The sequence below is a fragment of the Astyanax mexicanus genome, chromosome 5, assembly GCF_023375975.1.
Source record: "Astyanax mexicanus isolate ESR-SI-001 chromosome 5, AstMex3_surface, whole genome shotgun sequence".
Lineage (NCBI taxonomy): Eukaryota > Metazoa > Chordata > Actinopteri > Characiformes > Acestrorhamphidae > Astyanax > Astyanax mexicanus.
This window is the reverse complement of record NC_064412.1, coordinates 5,657,321-5,678,856: the sequence shown is the minus strand read 5'-3', so window position 1 is coordinate 5,678,856 and position 21,536 is coordinate 5,657,321. Positions and strand designations below refer to the sequence as shown.

Sequence of the window (21,536 nt, the reverse complement as noted above, 5' to 3'; positions counted from 1 at the left end):
CATCCTGGTGCTTATCCTGGTTTTCACCACAAGGTGGCGCTCAGAGAGAGCAGCAGCGTGAACCCGTGCACCCAAACACACTCCAGCACACTCAAACACAAACATGACCCCTGTTCAGTTCCAGTGAGATGACTTACTACAAATAGAAAATTAATAAAGGCAAGCTGTCAACATTTAAGTGTAACATAGTGTCGCTCTCTAACATTGAGCAAGAGCTGCTGCGTTCAACCCGGGACTTTCCAGAGCTTCCTGAGGTACCAGAGCAATTATAAAGACGGACCAATCGTCCTTAAAACAGCAGCTTTTTACCCTGAGACATCAAAACTTCCAAATAAATAACGTACTTTCATTACTAAATCCTCATCACTACATACCAGACTACTGCTACACTTCTATTTTAGACATTACTGCCCTCATGTTTGCCAGCCAGACCATGTGACGCAGATTATTTCCCTCTTAAATGCAGTTTAACTGGAAGTGGACTACAGAGATTGAGGTTTGGGGAAAAAAAATGTGTGTATAGAGGAATTCCTGTTACTGAAGCCAGACTGAGACGTTTATAGTTTTTTACAGCCAGAGACAGTAAGAGCTGATCATCCAGACTATGAAGGAACACATTAGGAATCATGTAGCAAATTAAAAGTGTTAAACAAACCAAAATACTCAAGTTCTGAGGCTGGTAACCTATCCTGTACAACAGAGGGAACTCTTGCTCTTCCTTTCCTGAGAGCCAGTTTCACCAAATTCCCTTAAGCTAGTTGAGATTTGAACATTACTCAGATAGAGCTATTCACTGTGTACCTGTAACTCTACCTCTTCACTACTTTACTTTAACTGATGCTCTCAAACACTTTAATAAGAGACAAGAAATTCAAGTAATTAACTCTTGATGAGTTCAGCACAGCTGTTAACTGAAAGCCTGAATCCCAGGTGACTCTACCTCATAAAGCTGACTGGATGAGAAAATCCAGCAGAGATGTGCAAAACTGTCTAATCTAAGCAAGAGGAGCTACTTTGAAGAATGTAAAATATAAAACATATTCTGGTTTGTTTATTTTTTTTTTGTTTGTTTAATAAATATTTCCATATATTTTTTTCTTCATAGTTTGAATGACTTTAGTATCATTATTAGAGCCAATTCACTGTTGATAAGATTTTATAATAGAAATGTTGATCAGACTGATGTGTCTGATCAATTACTATACATACATAAACACACATATACAGTCTTATGTAGTCACAGACATAGTATAACTTTATCATCAGCCCAAAAGCATATCATTTTATTTAACAAAAAAAAAATTATTTACTACAAAATTAATATAACTTTTTTAAATCTTAATTTTTATTACCAATTATTACAGATTCTATTTATTTATTCATGCATTTATTTATTACAAATTAATTACAGATCCTCAAAGATAATGCAACAAAATACAACTAAAAATATAAACTTATCATCATTTTGTAACTTGTTTGTACAGGAGCGCACACACACAGACACACACAGACACACACACAGACACACACACAGACACACGCGCACACACGCGCACACACGCACAGTCTGCTTTCAGCTCCATTAGTGACCATAAAAGTCAAGCAGTGCAGTTCTCTGGAGAGGGGGGACAGAGGGACACAGAAGGAAATGAGAGAGAGAGAGAGAGAGAGAGAGAGAGAGAGAGAGAGAGAGAGAGAGAGAGAGAGAGAGAGAGAGAGAGAGAGAGAGAGAGAGAGAGAGAGAGAGAGAGAGAGAGAGAGAGAGAGAGAGAGAGAGAGAGAAATAAAGAGAGAGATGCAGTGTGTTCACCCTTACCAGCCATATGTTGCCCCCTCCTCCTCCCTTCCCCCTACAGACACACCCGCACAGGCCTCTGCCTGCCTCTCTCTCTCTCTCTCTCTCTTTCTCTCTCGTTCTCTCTCTCCCTCTGCATTCCTCACATTCCTTAGCGCCTGTCACATCTGCCCCACACAACCTGATTGGACGAGGCCGGGTTTAGAGCATGCACAGAAAAAAAGACAGCGAGAAAGAGAAAGAAAGAGAGAGAGAGAAAGAAAGAGAGAGAGAGAGAAAGAGAGAGAGTCTGTAGTAGAGAGAAAGAACTTCACTGTTTCTGCCAACAACTGGCAGCTGGACCTCTCCCTCCACACCCCACCCCACCCGCCACGCTCACCAACGGACACTCGCACCTGCCGTGGAGCGCGGTGCTGCGAAAGCGCTCAATAATTTACTGTCCCCCCCCCCCCTTCCCCCATTCTCTCTCTCTCGCGCTCATGCTCTCGCGCTCTCATTCTGCTCAACTGTTGCTCTCAATCTTTCTCAAACTCTGAGCCTTCTGGAAAAGAACATACTCTTTATATCAGCTCATATCGGAGCACCATAAGCTCTTACCACAGAGCTGGAGATCACTACAGGTGTGCAAAGTGGTGCAAGAGTGAGATCTATAGGTGAGCAGGTAACCGTGAACTGTGCAGCTTGATTAAGGGCATGGCAGTGTGTCTTTGCTATTGTAACAACAGGAAAACTACACCTCAAAACGTGCAGAATGTACTGTATGTTCTACTTCTCTTAATTATACACTCATAAGTGTATTTTGTGCACAACATAAAATAAACCAATCAACATATTACTTGTCATTTTCTTTAAGAGCCAGGTGCTTTAATATTAATTTACAATGTAAATAATGTAAATTTTATAAAAAGAGCAAATATTAATAAGAATGTGTCCAAAGTTTTGACTGGTTATATCATAATATTAAAATTCCATATTTTGATAATAGTTGTAAGGGTGTTTTTGCAAAGGAATTGTTTGTTTGCAGTTTATATGTATGCAATAAATATCCTACACTTAATATTTTTATGTAACATTATTTATTGTATTCATAAGCTAAGTTTCAGCAGTTAGAGCAAGAGCACCGCACTATTGATGACAAGGTTATCGGTTTTATACCAACTATATTTAAGGTATTAAACCACTGTGGCCCACAAAAAGTTAATTTCTCTGTATTTCTCTAACAGATACATCTGATTAGTCAAAACATATTAATAGTAACAGATCCTTTATAACTAAAAGTCAAACATGAGTACACTGATTTCATTTAAAACAGTCCTGCACTTATTTTTTGTTTGGCTCAGGAGTTAAAGGACCAGGGGCTATTTACAACAAGGTTATGGGTTCCTTACCTAAGATTGGGGGCCACTACTGTTGGGTCCTCAGCTTAAATGTGAAAAAGGCAACAAAAAAAAATAAAAATTAAAATAGGAAGGATAGTTTGGGAGGGGCACTGGGTGATGTATGGGTTTAGAGGCGGGACAGGAGGGAGAGCCCTCACTGCTCCCTGGAGAAATATATTGTTTTCAATCATGAATGAATCAAATCTGCTGGTACTCACAGCTGTAAAGGAGCTATAAGTGTAAAAACCTTACATTTGGTAAAGAACCTTTAAGACATAGTTCTATAAAACATTCTCTACACATTTTTAATTTTATTCTTTTTACAAAATGCTTCCTAAAGCAAACAAAGCTGGTTCTTTTATTGTATCACTCAAACCCCGCTTTGCAGAATCTTTACTTTTAGAAAAAACTAAGACTTTCAAATTATTTAGACACAACCTGCTCTTCATTCCAGTGAAGACATTCTGGTGATTTTGATGATGCTGAAAATAAACATATCTAATTCATTATCAAACAGCTGTTGATACATGTCAACAAAACCAAACAGCAGTAAGATTTCCAGGATTCACAGCTTTCCAAAGCAAGGTGTGTTTAAATCTGTGATGTGTGTTGGATGTATACAATAAGTACAGCTCTCTGCAGCTGATCTAAATCACTGCATGTTGCTGCTGCCTCTATTCAGTCGTTCTCAAGCTCTCCCTCTGATTGCTTAACGCTTTCTCTCTCCGCTCCGTTTGGAGACGGCCGGGGGGCGGACTCTTAACCTTTTCCGTGCCAGAACACGCCCAGCTCGCTGTTTAACACTGTGCCCCGTGGAAATTTCCACCTCCATCCAAGAGACGGAATCCCTCTTTCCTTCTATATCAACTGTCCACTTCCTGCTCTTCCTGCTTAATTTAACCCTTAATAAAGGGTCATAAGGTGCATTATTAATAAACGTCTATATTCTGGTCTATTTTTATACATATCATAAGGTGCACCGGATTATAAGGCGCATTAAGCAACACTACTAGTAAGGATGCCTACATCGAAGTGAGCAAGGGTGTCTCCATGTTTCCCTTCTAATGTGAAAGAGTTTTAGAAAACAAAGTTAAACGAGTGCTGGATGTTAATCTACACAGATTTCTCTACTGAAAACCATTTATTTAGGTGAGTAAAGCGCTTCTGTTTATTTACAGTGAGCTTAGAGTTCCAATATTTTGTGTAAGGGAGAGTTTTCAATGAAGTTTCTCCAGCACTAAGGCTGGGTGCAGCAGCATTAGCATTAGCCGCTAACGGCAGCGCTAGCAGGATGTGAATGCCACCTGATAGCGCTAGAATGAGACTGAGGTTTGTAACACAGCAAACACGCAGACTACAGTCTAATATACTCACCTCTGAACAATCAAAGAGCTAGCCCTCCACTTAGCTGATAATGCTAATGCTAATGCTGCTGCAACCAGCCTTAGTCTTAGCCTTAGACTCGCTCTTAGGAGTGTAGAGTGTATAAAGATTTATGGAATGAAGGAGCTCCATCCAATCTCACATCACTAAAAACAATGCAGGTGAGCGGATACTTCTGACAATATAGTGTATTGTTGATATAATGATAAAATATTGTTATATTGACCAGCAGATGTGAAGAAGAGCTGGAGAAATCTGTCACTGCTTCAGGCCAGGTCTAATTACCCTCTCCACCCAAGACAACCACACCACCCAGGGTCCATCTTGGACTGGCTGGTCTGGTGAGGTTCCCAAAGCACAAACAATATACCAGAAACTTCCTCGCCTTCATTGCACAAACCAGAACGAGAAAAAAAAAAAACGCCTCAATGGCAGAACCAGAAAGACAGCATTTCTATCACTCAACTGTACCATGAGTCACTCCATGAAGCAGATCAAATTAGATCATTTCCTTCTTAACACAGAGATTTCAGCCTTTCTTCAAGCCTAAAATAAATAAATAAATTAAAAATGCAACCTGATTGGTGGAAACTTCACGCTAGACCTCAAGCAGTTTGGACTGTGTGTCTCTCCACTCTTCCTCCAGACTCTGATTTACTCTCTTGATTTACAAATTAAATGTACTTTACTTAATTTACTGATGATCAGTGATGATTTGATAAAGAGAGACATGTCATCTGCTGGTGTTGATCCACTGTGTTTTATTATCAAGTCTAAAGTCAGTGCAGTTTTGTTTTCCCACAAAATCTTACAGCACTTCATGTTTCCCTCTGCTACTGACAACTTTTATGGAGATGTGGATTTCATTTTCCAGCAGGACTTGACACACTGCCCATACTGCCAAAAGTATCAAGTGGGACTGATTTTTTGGGTTTTCATTGGCTGTAACCCATAATTAACAACAATAAAATAAATAAATGCTTAAAATAGATCACTCTGTGTGTAATACATCTATATAACATATGAGTTTCCAATTTTGAACTGAATTACTGAAATAAAGTAACTTTTCAATGACATAAAATTTTTTTGAGATGCACTAGTATATTGTCCCAGAAATAACTGCATTAAATTACATTATTGACATCATACAACCAGTTATCAGCCACTGATATATTGCAATTGCATAATAAAGCAGCTTTACACTTTTGTAAGGTGTTAAGTACAATAAATAGTCAAACATTGTACTTTAGAACATCTAACATGTTTAGGGAAGATTTATAAAAGAAAAGACTATTTTTAAACAAAGTTATCAGCTCATGGCTGATAACTTTGACACTATCTTCGACACTATCGAAGTAGCTCTGGAAAAAAATTATTTTGAATTTACCAAACTAAAAACCTCTGGAATATAATCAAGAGGAAGATGGATGATCACAAACCATCAAACCAAACTGAACTGCTTGGATTTTTGCACCAGGAGTAAAGCAGCATAAAGTTATCCAAAAGCAGTGTGCAAGACTGGTGGAGGAGAACATGATGCAAAGATGCATGCTTTTGTTATTTCAGCCATTTCTCATTTTCTGCATATAAATGCTCTAAATGACAATATTCTTATTAGGAATTTGGGAGAAATGTTGTCTGTAGTTTATAGAATAAAACAACAATGTTCATTTTACTCAAACATGAACCTATAAATAGCAAAATCTTATTTATTTTATTTTATTTTATTACTGGTGGAGGAGATCATGATTCCAAGATGCATGAAAACTGTAATTAAAAAGGGTTATTCCACCAAATATTGATTTTTGAACTTGTTTTCTTTGTATTATTTGAGGTCTAAAAGCTCTGCATCTTTTTTGTTATTTCAGCCATTTCTCATTTTATGCAAATAAATGCTCTAAATGACAATTTTAAATGTTATTTTGGAATTTAGGAGAAATGTTGTCTGTAGTTTATAGAATAAAACAACAATGTTCACTTTACTCAAACATAAACCTATAAATAGCAAAATCACAGAATCTGAAGGGGTCTTGGCTGATTGACAGCAGTGAGTTGTAGGACAGTGCTGTATGTTTGTGTTACTGGTGAACTATTCCCCTAAGCAGCTCCAAGCATGTCAATATGGCCTTACAGTCCTAAAAAAGGCGATTGGCCAGAACTTTAAATGAAAATGGCCTTGACATGCCCGACCCAGTCAAGAATACCATGGCAGAAGCGGTCAGCATTCCCGGGGCCTAACGTCAGCGCTGGTATTAGGAATGCTGAGGTCATCCCACTCGTGAGAGGACTTCTTCAGTGGCAGGGCCTTTGGCCGGGCCAGCGAGGCCTCAGATGACTGGCTGTAAGTGGAGAAGGTGTTTACAGCTATGGAAAAGAGCAGGCACTCTTCGAGACAGCCACAGGGGGGTCCTGACTATTCCGCGGCCAAAGAGGCAAAGCGAGAGACCGCATGTTGAGCAGTAAACAGATGGAGATCTGCAGATAAAGATTTATAACTGAGGATAGAAAGAAAATCATTTACTAGAGAACAAACCTGGTGAATTACAGGTGGTGCTTCCAGGATTGTGGTGAATCGACCACAAAAAAGCCTTAAAAATTAAATATACGCACATGTAGTAGCTGATTAGGTGGAGTTTTAATGGAATTCTGATTATCTATACAGTAAGTAGTATTGTGAATCACAGGGAATCCCGCGATATAATATCACGATACTGTGATTCTGTGATAGTCAATAGATCACAATACAATTCTCTACAATACTTCACAGCGTCTGTGTTACTGAAGAGAATAAAATACTCCTAAATACTCCTTTCACTTCTGGACACTTGTCACTTTACTGTACATCCTGTATATTAACACTTCTGGACACTACAATACTCACACTTAACTTAAATACAATACTTGCACAGGTTTATATGTAGTATTTGTCATATCTGCTGATTACTAATATCTCTTATACTTAATTTATTCTGTATTACTGCACTACCTCATATCTACAGCTGGTTACTTTCACACTTTGTGTAGTGTTTTGTATTTATATATTCATGTATATATTCTTCAAATCTCAGTTTAGAATGTTATAGTTTAGAGTAGACTACCCCTACTGTTCCATCTAAATTCTAAATCGTATCCATCTATCCATCCATCTATCCATCTATCCATCTACCTAAATACCAGGAATTATGGATTTATTAGTGTCAGTTTCACAGAATTTAACTAAAATGAATTCTCTGCATGTATATCCATATTAATTGAATTACAGTGCCACCACCATGTGCAGTAGTGAAGCAGTAACCGAAGCAGTAAATTATTAAGCCTAATTTGGGGGCGTGAGTCTTAGAAAGTTTAGTTTACCTGTTTTAATAAAAATATCCCTATTAAAAAATAATGTGAAAATATGATATATATTGCGATGTCGATATTTTATCCATAAAATATCCATAAATGTATATACAAAGCTCTCTCAAAAAACTTGAAACTTGTAAAATGTATAGTGTTCTTTAAGCTCCACTTAAGTAGAAGTACTAAAGTATTTAACATTTTTGTACTTAAGATACAGATACAGTAGTGAAGTAAAAATAATACTCCAGTAGAGTAAAAGATACAATATTTTAGTACTTAAGTACAGTAGTGAAGTAAAAATAATACTCCAGTAGATACAGATACAGTATTTTAGTACTTAAGTACAGTAGTGAAGTAAAAATAATACTCCAGTAGAGTAAAATATACAATATTTTAGTACTTAAGTACAGTAGTGAAGTAAAAATAATACTCCAGTAGAGTAAAATATACAGTAATTTAGTACTAAAGTACAGTAGTGTAGTAAAAATAATACTCCAGTAGAGTAAAAGATACAATATTTTAGTACTTAAGTACAGTAATGAAGTCAAAATAATACTCCAGTAGATACAGATACAGTATTTTAGTACTTAAGTACAGTAGTGAAGTTAAAATAATACTCCAGTAGAGTAAAAGATACAATATTTTAGTACTTAAGTACAGTAGTGAAGTCAAAATAATACTCCAGTAGATACAGATACAGTATTTTAGTACTTAAGTACAGTAGTGAAGTTAAAATAATACTCCAGTAGAGTAAAATATACAATATTTTAGTACTTATGTACAGTAGTGAAGTCAAAATAATACTCCAGTAGATACAGATACAGTATTTTAGTACTTAAGTACAGTAGTGAAGTTAAAATAATACTCCAGTAGAGTAAAAGATACAATATTTAAGTACTTAAGTACAGTAGTGTAGTAAAAATAATACTCCAGTAGATACAGATACAGTATTTTAGTACTTAAGTACAGTAGTGAAGTCAAAATAATACTCCAGTAGATACAGATACAGTATTTTAGTATTAAAGTACAGAAGTGAAGTAAAAATAATACTCCAGTAGAGTAAAAGATACAATATTTAAGTACTTAAGTACAGTAATGAAGTCAAAATAATACTCCAGTAGATACAGATACAGTATTTTAGTACTTAAGTACAGTAGTGAAGTTAAAATAATACTCCAGTAGAGTAAAAGATACAATATTTTAGAACTTATGTACAGTAGTGAAGTCAAAATAATACTCCAGTAGATACAGATACAGTATTTTAGTACTTAAGTACAGTAGTGAAGTCAAAATAATACTCCAGTAGATACAGATACAGTATTTTAGTACTTAAGTACAGTAATGAAGTCAAAATAATACTCCAGTAGATACTGATACAGTATTTTAGTACTTAAGTACAGTAGTGAAGTAAAAATAATACTCCAGTAGAGTAAAATATACAGTAATTTAGTACTAAAGTACAGTAGTGAAGTCAAAATAATACTCCAGTAGATACAGATACAGTATTTTAGTACTTAAGTACAGTAGTGAAGTCAAAATAATACTCCAGTAGATACAGATACAGTATTTTTAAATACTTTAGTACAATTTGGAAGTATTTGTACTTCCTTGATATATACATATATACATTTTTGCTCTTCTTTTTCAGTAAGGTGAAGAAATTCAGATATAAGATATAATTTGGTTCAAGTTGATCAGTGACCAATACTGATACTAAAACCAATAAGATAAACACACATCCCACACACTCTCAAACACTCGCTTTCCACACAGTGATGAAGTCATGGTGAGGAAAGTCACCTCTCACTGTATGACCATCTGCACTGCGCAACCGTCTGAACACAGAAACCAAGGAACACCGAGAAACTGAGATTTACTGGCAGACAAATACGCACTATAGTTCTGCGGTCGGAACAAAAGTTCCCAGGAAAACATGCTGGGGTCAGTTTGACCCCCACAACTGGAAACTTGGCGTCGAGTCATAAATCAACCTTAAGTTACAACTTGTGGATTCATAGAACCACATGTACAGACGACCAGTGTTAGAGTGTAGAAACAGAAGCACTTACTTGCACTTACTTACACACACACACACACACACACACACACACAATACGCAGACTGGTTAATATTACTCAATAAAGAAGAACAGGTAAATTCACCTCAGCTTAGTCATGAGTGAACATCACAGCCGACACAGCCAGACATTAGACTCACTTATTAGGTAATGTATAAATACCTGTAGAAAAATATATAAACCTTTCTATTTAATTTAATGCTTATTGGTTATAAAAGTAATTGCTATGCACAGTAAAAAAAGCATATTTATACATTTATACATAGTTAAAAGAGAGAATATCTTATACAGAACAATTAATCATTTATTTGAATTTATACCACAGTTAGATCTAACCCTGCCATGTGATTGGCCTAGAGGCGTTCTATGAGTGCCGTTATCAGCCGGTAATGCACTGTAACCGAAGCTCTCCATGTATTACTCCGCCCACATACAGGTAACCTAGCAACAATGCAGTGCTCACAAGCCAAACAGCGCAGCTACAAACAGAGCAGCAATGGTTTAAAAAACTATTTTAACTTGCTAATAACTATTTTAACGTGTTTATAACCAAACAGATTCTATTTTCTCCTTCCTTTTAACTCAACATATTGCAATAAACAGCAATAATGGAACAAATGTTTTTCATGGACTGTAATTGTTGGTTTTAAATGTGCTTTAAAAAAATGTTTTATTTACTTATTTACTTAACATACAACTGGTGAAGTACACACTGATACAGATTTATTTACAGATTATTTATCTAATATTTAATAATGTGTACTTCACCAATAGTTACACTATAATTACATGGAGTGTTAAATGTGAAATTATGCAGTTATTAGGGATTCATAACTTTCAGTTTTAGTTTAGGCCAAAACTTAAATTAATTTGAAATCTATGAATTACTATTTATTTGTAGATAATGTTTACATTTAAATTCCAAATATGTGTTTTATATATATATAAAAAACAGTCATGAAAGATTTAGAAATGTGGTTTTATTTTCAGTAGTAACTACTTTAGAACTACCTGTTTTAACCTGTTTAGTATCACTGCTAAAATAAAAAAATATATATATGTTCTCGTTTTCTTAGAATAATTGATTTTTCATCACTTTACACTGAAATTAGATTTCTATAACCACAGCACTGCAGATAACAGGGTTTGGATCATTCAGGTGCCCTTGGATAGAGGTCACATTAAGTCAGAAAATTTGAGTCACACTAAAAATAGAAGTACAATTTCAAGGATGTCATCTGGCCATGTCATTTCCAGACAGCCCATAAGGGAATCCCTCCACGTTACAGATATAACACAGACTACAGAGACCTGAAATGCAAACAGATGCAGTACTGCCGGAAAAATGCTAACAATGCGATATCCAGACGGCCACAATGCCCGCGCCATCTTCTACCGCGAGCAGCAGCGGCGCTGCAGCAGCGGCGTGTCCTTCTGAGCTATCAGAGAGGCTGTAAATATGTTTATATTTAACAGACAGGAACAGAGAGACCCTGGGTGATGTAACCTCAGCTAAAGTGGCGGACATGGGACAACGTCCTCTTACTACACAGATCTAAACTCATTATCTGCTCAACACTGCAATATAGTATTTAAGATAATTATAATGTGCATCATTTTTAATAATGTTAATACATTTTTTTTTATAATTTAAATTTTAATAATTTTAATTTATCCTATTTTCTCACCAAATTGGAAGACCAGTTGCTCGATCCACTCATTGGGACTCCCAATCCTCTATCACTAGAAATGCCAGCACATGCCTCCTCTGCCATTTTCAGTGCATTTAAAGGAAAGTGCAGCAACCCAGCTCTGATACATCAGCTAACAGATGCCTGTGCCGAGCACTGGCTAATTACCTCAGTAGAGTAATGAAGGGAGTAATGAAGGGAGAAAGAGAGAGAGAGAGCGCCATCTACAGTACTCACCCAGAAAGAGCATGGCCAATTGCTCTCTCTCTCTCTCTCTGACTCTGGCTGCTGATGGAGAAGCAGCAATATCTGTGATTTAAACCGATGATCCTCAGATCATAGTGACAGCACCTCAATTCACAGTTCACTCTAAGCCTAATGTACCTCCACTGTAATTAGGATTAGATTAGATTCAGCTTTTTTTTGTCAAGACCAATGTCTTTTCTTTGGATAAATAAAAGATGAAGCCAGAGAGCGCTGAGTACTGTTACCTTGAGTTTGGAAACTTGGAGAAAACTGCTACAGGAAGAGTCACGTCTGGCTGACCCACATGGAAACAGCTTTAGCCTTTAGCTTAGATTAACATGATTTGACTAATTCTTAGTTTTTTTTTTTTTAAGCAGTGAAGAAAAGAATTAGAGGAGGCCTGATAGGTGAAGAAGTGCAGTAATAAAGTCATTGATAAGATTAGAATTGGGCTATACAGCACTGCTACTAAACGATTAAAAAATAGTGGTGTTCACTTTATGGCCATACCATCCATTTAAAAAGCTAATTCTGGAAATAGGATGGCTTCTACGACAAGATAATGATCTAAACATACATCAGAATCCACAGTGGACTCTAGAATGGTCCTCACATAGCGCTTTTCCACCAAAAGAACTCTGGTTCTTGAAACAGTTTCATTTCGGGCTTATAAGAACCATGGTGCTTTTTTTGACGATAGATATATATCGCGATATTAAACATTGCAGGGCCCATGACGTCACCAGCCCCACCCCAGTCTCGCATCAAGACTGATCAAGAGCTGAATCAGTGCAGAGCTCAACTCAAAACCCGAGGAAAACAGCAAAACAACAGTAATCGGCCCTTTAATAAGGCATTTAAACGGCTTCTTAAAAGGTAAATAAGAGCGTTTGTTTTTCTAGGATTAAAAGCGTGAATTCAGCTGTAACTGGAAATATCTGGAAAAACTGTGCTGGACTGAGGTGCACAGCTTTCCACACGTGCTCATGTTTACAAGCACCTGCCCAAACATGTGGATAGAGGCCATGCGGTTACCTCGTGATTACTCCTATACTCCCTCCCGCTCCCCCTTCTCTTTGCGCTTCTCAGGCAGCAGCCGCCTGTCACTCACACAGACAAAGAGACAGTCCTGTGTATCTACTTCTTGTGTCAAGAATCTAAATACTGCAACATGAGGTGTTTGATGTGACTATTGTGCATGTGCACATTGTGATGACGATGCTTAAACGATATATCATACAGCTCTAGAATCTAGTATTCTTTGGTTTCCCCTGCAAATTAACATTCCTGGTTCCGGAACCTAATTTTTTTTGGTGGAAACATGGAGAATGGTTCAAAATTAGGTTTGTGAACCAAAACAATGCCAGTTTCCAATCAGAGAAAAAGTGCTAGCAGTCTCCTGACACGAACATCAAACACAACTTGTGGACAGATCTTAAATCAGGCGGTGCTACAAGACAACCCAACAATTTCTACTCACTTTGTAAGGTGCCCAAACTTTTACATTGAACTGTACACATAAAAAAATTATCAATTCATCCAAACTAGGCCACCCATAAAGCCCTTCACAGGGGCTACATTACGAAGGTAACGTAGGATCCCATAAAAGACGTGCTGTGAGGAACACGGGAGACCAGATGTCCAAACAAAAAGCTTTTAGCTTTCAGAAACGAGCGCTAGAATTAAGCTTAAGAAATACTGCGCTCTGAAACGACACCGGCGCGAGACAAGCTGGCAGGAGCTTCTGCAGGAGAACCCAAACACTGGCGGCCGGAGTTCAGCGGGGAAGGATTTAGGAGGAGCTGAGGATGGTAATACGGCCGGGTCTGCAGCGCGGTGGGGACCGAGCCGCCGGGCAGCGGGTTGAGTGTGGGGTTCTGTGAGGACAGTGGAGAGAGAGGGGGTCCAGCTCTGGGTTTTAAACACACGTTTTCCCATCAGAGAACTACACTGCCTTCTGCTCTGCTTCACATCTCAGCCTGGCCCACTAATTCAAACCAGCGCCCAGCGCCGCAGCCTGTATCTGCTGTACTGTTTCTCTCAGGGAGAAGAGGAGCTGGCTGGAGAAGAAGAATAAGAAAAATAAGAATAAGAATAAAGAGAATAAGCATAAGAAAAATAAAAATAAGAATAAGAAAAATAAGAAGGAGACGAAGAAGAAGGAGAAGGAGAAGAAAAAGAAGAAGAAGGAGAAGCATAAGAAGAAAAATAAGAAGAAAAAGAAGAAAAATAATAAGAAAAGTAAGAAAAAGAAGAAGACGAAGAATAAGAAGAAGAAGACGAAGAAGAAGATGAAGAAGACGAAGAAGAGCTTTTTTTTTTCCAATGCTGTAATTTGAGGAAAAGCTGAGAGGATGTGTAATTTCTGTAATTACGCCTCCACATGTGGGCAAGTGGTGTTGAGGTACAACACATTAACACAGAAAAGTACCTCACTACACCTGCAGCCACACAAGACAGAGAGAGAGAGAGAGAGAGAGAGAGAGAGAGAGAGAGAGAGAGAGAGAGAGAGAGAGAGAGAGAGAGAGAGAGAGAGAGAGAGAGAGAGAAAGAGAGAGCAGGAAGAAATGCAATTCTACCAAATATTTGCACTATAAGGTGCACTGGATGATAAGGCTCACTATCAAGAAAAATCTATTTTCTGGTCTATTTTTTTTAGGTGCATTATGCTACACTAGTAAGGAACAGGGGTGTCTATGTAAGCCATTACAATAGCTCTGAAATACAAAAGAGCTAGCGCTTAGTGTAGTTAGCGGCTAATGCTTATGCTAAATTTTACCACAGTGAACCATTTTTGTGAAAAAAAAAAAAACTATCTGACTCAATATTCTCCGTTTTTGAGCAGTAATCTTTCTTTTTCCAATGCTGTAATTTGAGGAAAAGCTGAGAGGATGTGTAATTTCTGTAATTATGCCTCCACATGTGGGCAAGTGGTGTTAAGGTACAACACATCAACACAGAAAAGCACCTCAGAGTGAGAGAGAGAGAGAGAGAGAGCAGGAACAGTGAGGAACAGAAATGCAATTCTACCATATTTTTCTATATCATATCATATATTTTTTATAAGGCGCATTATGCTACACTAGTAAGGTACAGGGGTGTCTCTATTTAAGCCATTACATTAGCTCTGAATGACAAAATAGCTAGCGCTTAGTGGGGTTAGCGACTGATGCTAATGCTTATTCTGCTCCAGCAGTGCTAGCTGGGGTTAGAAGCAGGTCACAGGCCGATAATACTCACTTCTAAACATCGAAACAGCTAGCGCTTAGCTCGGTTAGCGGCTAATGCTTATGCTAAATTTCACCACAGTGAACCCTTTTCACATTCTTCGTTTTTGGCCAGTAATCTCTCTTTTTTTTTTTTTTTTTGCAAAATAAAATGTGAGCTTTTTTTCCAATGCAATTGTAAAAAATGTAATTTGAGGAAAAGCTGAGAGGATGTGTAATTTCTGTAATTACGCCTCCACATGTGGGCAAGTGGTGTTGAGGTACAACACATCAACACAGAAAAGTACCTCACTACACCTGCAGCCACACAAGAGAGAGAGAGAGAGAGAGAGAGAGAGAGAGAGAAAGAGAGAGCAGGAAGAAATGCAATTCTACCAAATTTTTGCACTATAAGGTGCACTGGATGATAAGGCTCACTATCAAGAAAAATCTATTTTCTGGTCTATTTTTTTTAGGTGCATTATGCTACACTAGTAAGGAACAGGGGTGTCTATGTAAGCCATTACAATAGCTCTGAAATACAAAAGAGCTAGCGCTTAGTGTAGTTAGCGGCTAATGCTTATGCTAAATTTTACCACAGTGAACCATTTTTGTGAAAAAAAAAAAAACTATCTGACTCAATATTCTCCGTTTTTGAGCAGTAATCTTTCTTTTTCCAATGCTGTAATTTGAGGAAAAGCTGAGAGGATGTGTAATTTCTGTAATTATGCCTCCACATGTGGGCAAGTGGTGTTAAGGTACAACACATCAACACAGAAAAGCACCTCAGAGTGAGAGAGAGAGAGAGAGAGAGCAGGAACAGTGAGGAACAGAAATGCAATTCTACCATATTTTTCTATATCATATCATATATTTTTTATAAGGCGCATTATGCTACACTAGTAAGGTACAGGGGTGTCTCTATTTAAGCCATTACATTAGCTCTGAATGACAAAATAGCTAGCGCTTAGTGGGGTTAGCGACTGATGCTAATGCTTATTCTGCTCCAGCAGTGCTAGCTGGGGTTAGAAGCAGGTCACAGGCCGATAATACTCACTTCTAAACATCGAAACAGCTAGCGCTTAGCTCGGTTAGCGGCTAATGCTTATGCTAAATTTCACCACAGTGAACCCTTTTCACATTCTTCGTTTTTGGCCAGTAATCTCTCTTTTTTTTTTTTTTTTTGCAAAATAAAATGTGAGCTTTTTTTCCAATGCAATTGTAAAAAATGTAATTTGAGGAAAAGCTGAGAGGATGTGTAATTTCTGTAATTACGCCTCCACATGTGGGCAAGTGGTGTTAAGGTACAACACATTAACACAGAAAGCGCCTCACTACACCTGCAGCAACGAGAGAGAGAGAGAGAGAGAGAGAGAGAGAGAGAGAGAGAGAGAGCAGGAAGAGTGAAGAACAGAAAGAGATTCTGTGGAAGAACACGCCGTGATTGAGCAAGACAAACAGAGCTGGTTCTGCCACTTTTTCAGTCCTGAGAAAGAAACAGAGCGAGGGAGTAAGAGAAAAGAAGAGGGAAATGTAAAGATAAAGTGCAGATAAAATCTATAGCCAACTAGAAATCTGAGTTGCTAATGATCCAAGATGCTAAAACAAACCAGATAAGGAAGAAAAACACAAGAGGAAAAAATAAGAGGAGGTTTGTGGTGTTTGTGCCCTACAGGAGAAACCTGTCTGAAGACTTTGCCCTTTAGAACTTCTCACACAGTTCAGGGCAAGTACAGGCCTGCTCTGCAGCGCAACACAAAAAATACAACTACTGGCTATGATCTACGTACGTGTGTGTGTGTGTGTGTGTGTAGAAAAATGTTTCCTTTTCTTTGAACAAAACCTTAAAAACTAATAAAACTGAAGCGTTTCTCAGTTTCTAAAGTTTTCCATTCTAAGTAAAGGCTACTTTCGCCTTATTAAAATGGTTTTCCATCACTTCTAACCTCACTGACAGCTTTCATATTGAGAAACTCGACGCTCCTCTGTAAAATCTCACTAAGCCTAAAAACAATCCAATTATACAGCCATACAGTGAAGCCTTCAGAAGTCCTGATCCATTTCCTTAATACAGACAGAAAACCCACAGCAAAGCCATGTGTGTATATTATACTACAAAAAAAAAAACATACTAAATTATAGATATACAGCTCTGGAAAAAAATAAGAGGAGTTTTTTGGATTTTACCAAATTAAAAATCTCTGGAATATAATCAAGAGGAAGATGGTTGAATTTTTGCACCAGGAGTAAAGGCATAAAATTTTCCAAAAGCAGTGTGTAAGACTGGTGGAGGAGAACATGATGCCAAGATGCATGAGAAAAAACTGTGATTAAAAACCAGGGTTATTCCACCAAATATTGATTTCCGAACTCTTAAAACTTTATAAATATATGAACTTGCTTTTTTCGCATTATTTGAGGTCTGAAAGCTCTGCATATTTTTTGTTATTTCAGCAAACAAATGCTCTAAATGACAATATTTTTATTTGGAATTTGGGAGAAATGTTGTCTGTAGTTTATAAAATAAAACAACAATGTTAACTTTACTCAAACATAAACCTATAAATAGCAAAATCAGAGAAACTGATTCAGAAACTGAAGAAGTCTCTTATTTTTCCCCAGAGCTGTATATTACTGACTTTATTTTTATTGCTACATACCTTATTGCTACATATTTCAAACACCCTGAGAGCAGGAATGTGACAATACTGTTAGGTAATGTTGTTAATTACCATGCATTAAACACTGTACCCTGACTGTAGTAAGTTTCTCCTTTATATAAAGCTAATTTATATTTCATGTTTGTGTGTTTGTTTAGGCTCAAACAGCTGCCATAAAATAACTTCCACCAAAGTATCAGTTTTTACTTTAAAAATCTGCTCAAAATCCCTGTACTTTTCTAATATTGTACCATACAGCTCCAGTAAACACACACAAAAAAGAGACCAATTAAAATGGTCAGTTTCTCTGACTTTACTATTTATACATGTTTACAATAAAATACATTTTGTTGTTTTATTCTATAAACAAGTGTAATACATAATGGAAATAGAAGCTCTAAATTATAACTGAAACTCTGAAATACAGTCACAGTTACTGCACAAACAACTTAAACCAGACTGTAATTCTACCATATTTTGCCACACTTTAAGGCTAATCAGATTATAAGGCACACTATGATTGTGAAATGTCTATTGTCTGATCTATTTTTTTATAAGGCGCATTATGCTACACTAGTAAGGAACAGGGGTGTCGCCATGTAAGCCATTACATTAGCTTTGAAAATCAAAACAGCTAGTGTTTAGCTCGGATAGCGAATAATGCTAATGTTGCTTTAGCAGTGCTAGCTGGGGTTAAAAGCAGGCTAGAGGCAGTTAATACTCAACTCTGAATGGCGAAACAGCTAGTGCTTAGCTCGGTTAGCGGCTAATGCTAATACTGCTCCAGTCTTGGTGCTGGAGAAACTTCACTGGAACTCATGTATAACTCTTAAAAGGACTTCAGATGAGTGACTTTACTGCTCATTAATACCTGACTGGTAGAATTCATAAGACGCACAGACAATTTTTGGTAAAATTAAAGCATTTTAAGTGCTTTATATTGCTTTATATAGTGCCTTTTATTATATATAACTTCAAATATGGTTATTTGAAATATCAGTGGAACTCCTTTTTAAATCCTGTCAGATGCTGCAAGAATGGAGCATAAGGGATATTGATACCAAAACTGACAGCAACCTGAGTGCATTATAATTTTTATATATATATATATATATATATATATATATATATATATATATATATATATATTATTAAATGTTTTAACCATTTTAATAAATTCTGGGTTGTAAACTAAAGAACTTTCCCTTTAACCTTCATTTAAGCCTCTGAGAAATACATTGATTGGCTGTGAGCGTGACTGATAAGATTTTCAGAGTGAACAGGTGCAACTGACACTGCATGAAGAATTATGCATGGGGGCAAAACCTCTTGTTGTGTGTGTGTGTGTGTGTGTCTGTCTCCGTGTCTCAGCAGGGGGACAGTGTGCTATCTAATGGTCACTCACTTCCCACGTGAGCCTCCTGTTTCCTCAGCCTCAGTTAGGAGTTATAAACAAGTGTGTAAAAGGTTATGACCCTTCTCTCTGTTTCTACATGGAAAAACACCCAAAAAACAACTATACATTTTCTCTACAGCAAAACAAACACTCAACTCACACTAATCTTATCCCTAAACACATGTCTACTGTTTAGAAATAAGAAAATAAATTCCTGTTGCCATTTGATTTTGTTCAGCAGTATTTTTTTTTATGTTATTCTTAAGTCAATCTGACTATGAAGGAACATATAAGAAACCATGCAGTAACTTAAGTGTTAAAAAATCTTGTGCAACAGAGGGAACTCTTGCTCTTTATTATTTCCTGGTGCGTCCTTTCCTCGTCCTGATGAGTGCCAGTTTCATCATTATAACGTTTTTGATGGTGTTTGCGGTGACTGCACTGAAATTCTTCATTTTCAGATTTACTGACCTTCATTTTTTTCTGTCATTTTTTTAGTAGTTCTTGCTTCTCATAATATGTATTATAACATTACTCAAATAGAGCTATTCGCTGTATAACAACATTATCACATATATCACATTTTCCACATTTATATAAACTAAATTCTGCATTTGTTTTAATTAAAAACATAAAATTCAGGTCATTGTGGCAAGAGAAATATAACAAAATATTTAAAATACATATATTAAACATATATTAACATATATATATAACACATATATTAAACATATATATATATATATATATATATAATAACATATTAAAATACATATTTTTTCACTTTTTTCACAAAAATGCTTAATAAAATCATAATAAAAGTTCAGTAAAAAGTTTTTAACACTGAGAAGTTTAGTGAGTAAAAAGAGGTCTAATGACAAATATTACAGTTTTTACAATGAAGAATTCTTACAGAGTTTCTAACAAAAAGGTTGGTTGTTTGTTGGGTTTTTTTTGCCACTTATTTGGCTATTTGTTGCATACACTCGGTTTTATACGTCCAGACAGAGCAAAGTTGTTCAAAGGTTCTAGCATGATAATGAAAATACAGTATACTGTATTCACTACATATGTATTAAATTAGGTGTTTGAGGTTAAGATGCGATAAGCGCTTCCGTTTATTTACAGAAAGCTTATATTATATAGGGTGAGTTTTAAGTGCAGATTCTTCAGCACTAAGGCTGGGTGCAGCAGCATTAGCATTAGCTGCTAATCGCGGTGCTAGCAGGACGTTAATGCTGACCAATAGCGCTAGACTACTCATCTCTGAACAGCGAAAGAGCTAGAGCTGCAGTTAGTAGCTAATGCTAATGCTAATGCTGCTGCACCCAGCCTTATTGCTGGGGAAACTTAACTGAAAACTCACTCTCATCATGCTGTACTGTACACTGGAGTGGATTTACCCTGTTTTTTTTTTCTTTTCTTTTCAAAAAGGTATTTTATGTTCTTTTCTTGGTCTATCAGAAAGGATTATTTTTTCTACTGTGAGAATAAGTAGGGGAAAAGGCAGGTAATTTAGTACCTTAGTACCTTGATTTACCTCAGGTAAATTAGTACCTGTGACTGACTTGTGATCTCACTCACCGTACATCTTGCCTTCGTCTGAGAGGATGATTTTGCGGCGGCCGCATGGTGGGTATATGGCTAGGGCCTCCTGGAAGCTCTGCTCGATATCAGGGCTCCACACGCCCTCGGCGTCTCCGTCCATGGTCTTATCCAGCTCATCGCTCCCATCCTCCAGCCCTTGCTGCGGGCTACCATTCGCACTCCACTCGTTCGACGCAATGATGCCGGCTCGTACCGGGCCCTGCCACGAGCCCGCACACTACTCAATTACTGCAGAGAGAGAGAAAGAGAGGGGATATATGGTGTGAATTAAACAGTGTAAAACTGCATTATTGCATCAGGGACTTAAGTGAGTTGATTCTGGGATGGAGAGTAATGTAAAGTACACTCTTAAAAACTCTATTGCACCGTGATGCTCTTTGTAGCATGGTGAGCTCGCCCAACTGGAAACTGAACCCCACTCCACCATGAGGAGGACCTTATTACCCACTAAACTACACCAACCATTTGAACAACCTTTACATTTATTTACTTAGCAAGCATGGTCCTTCAGTAGCATCACTCAAAAAAAAAAACTTTTACTAATGATTTACCCATTAATTTTTGGCTAAATAAAAATGTTCCCAGGCTTTTTTAAAAATCCTGTATTGCACTTCTTTACGTCCAGAAACATTTATAAACTCCAAGTATTTCCTGAGGACCTGAAGAGCATATATTTTATGGTCTGTTTTTATACATAAGGCGCACCAGAGTATAAGGAACATTATGTGACACTTGTAGTTAAGATTGCCTACA

At 37.1% G+C, this 21,536-nt stretch overlaps 1 protein-coding gene across 2 annotated transcripts in view; it reads right to left on the bottom strand.

Moving 5' to 3' along the window:
- The window catches only part of tead3b (TEA domain family member 3 b), an 81,383-nt gene that overhangs the window by 23,867 nt on the left and 35,980 nt on the right, over nt 1-21,536 (bottom strand). For both annotated transcript variants that reach the window (XM_022675568.2, XM_022675569.2), the window contains exon 3: nt 20,760-21,011. In XM_022675568.2, coding sequence (XP_022531289.2) covers nt 20,760-20,883 — 124 coding nt within the window. In that variant the 5' untranslated portion in view covers nt 20,884-21,011. The remainder of the gene's footprint in view (nt 1-20,759; nt 21,012-21,536) is intronic.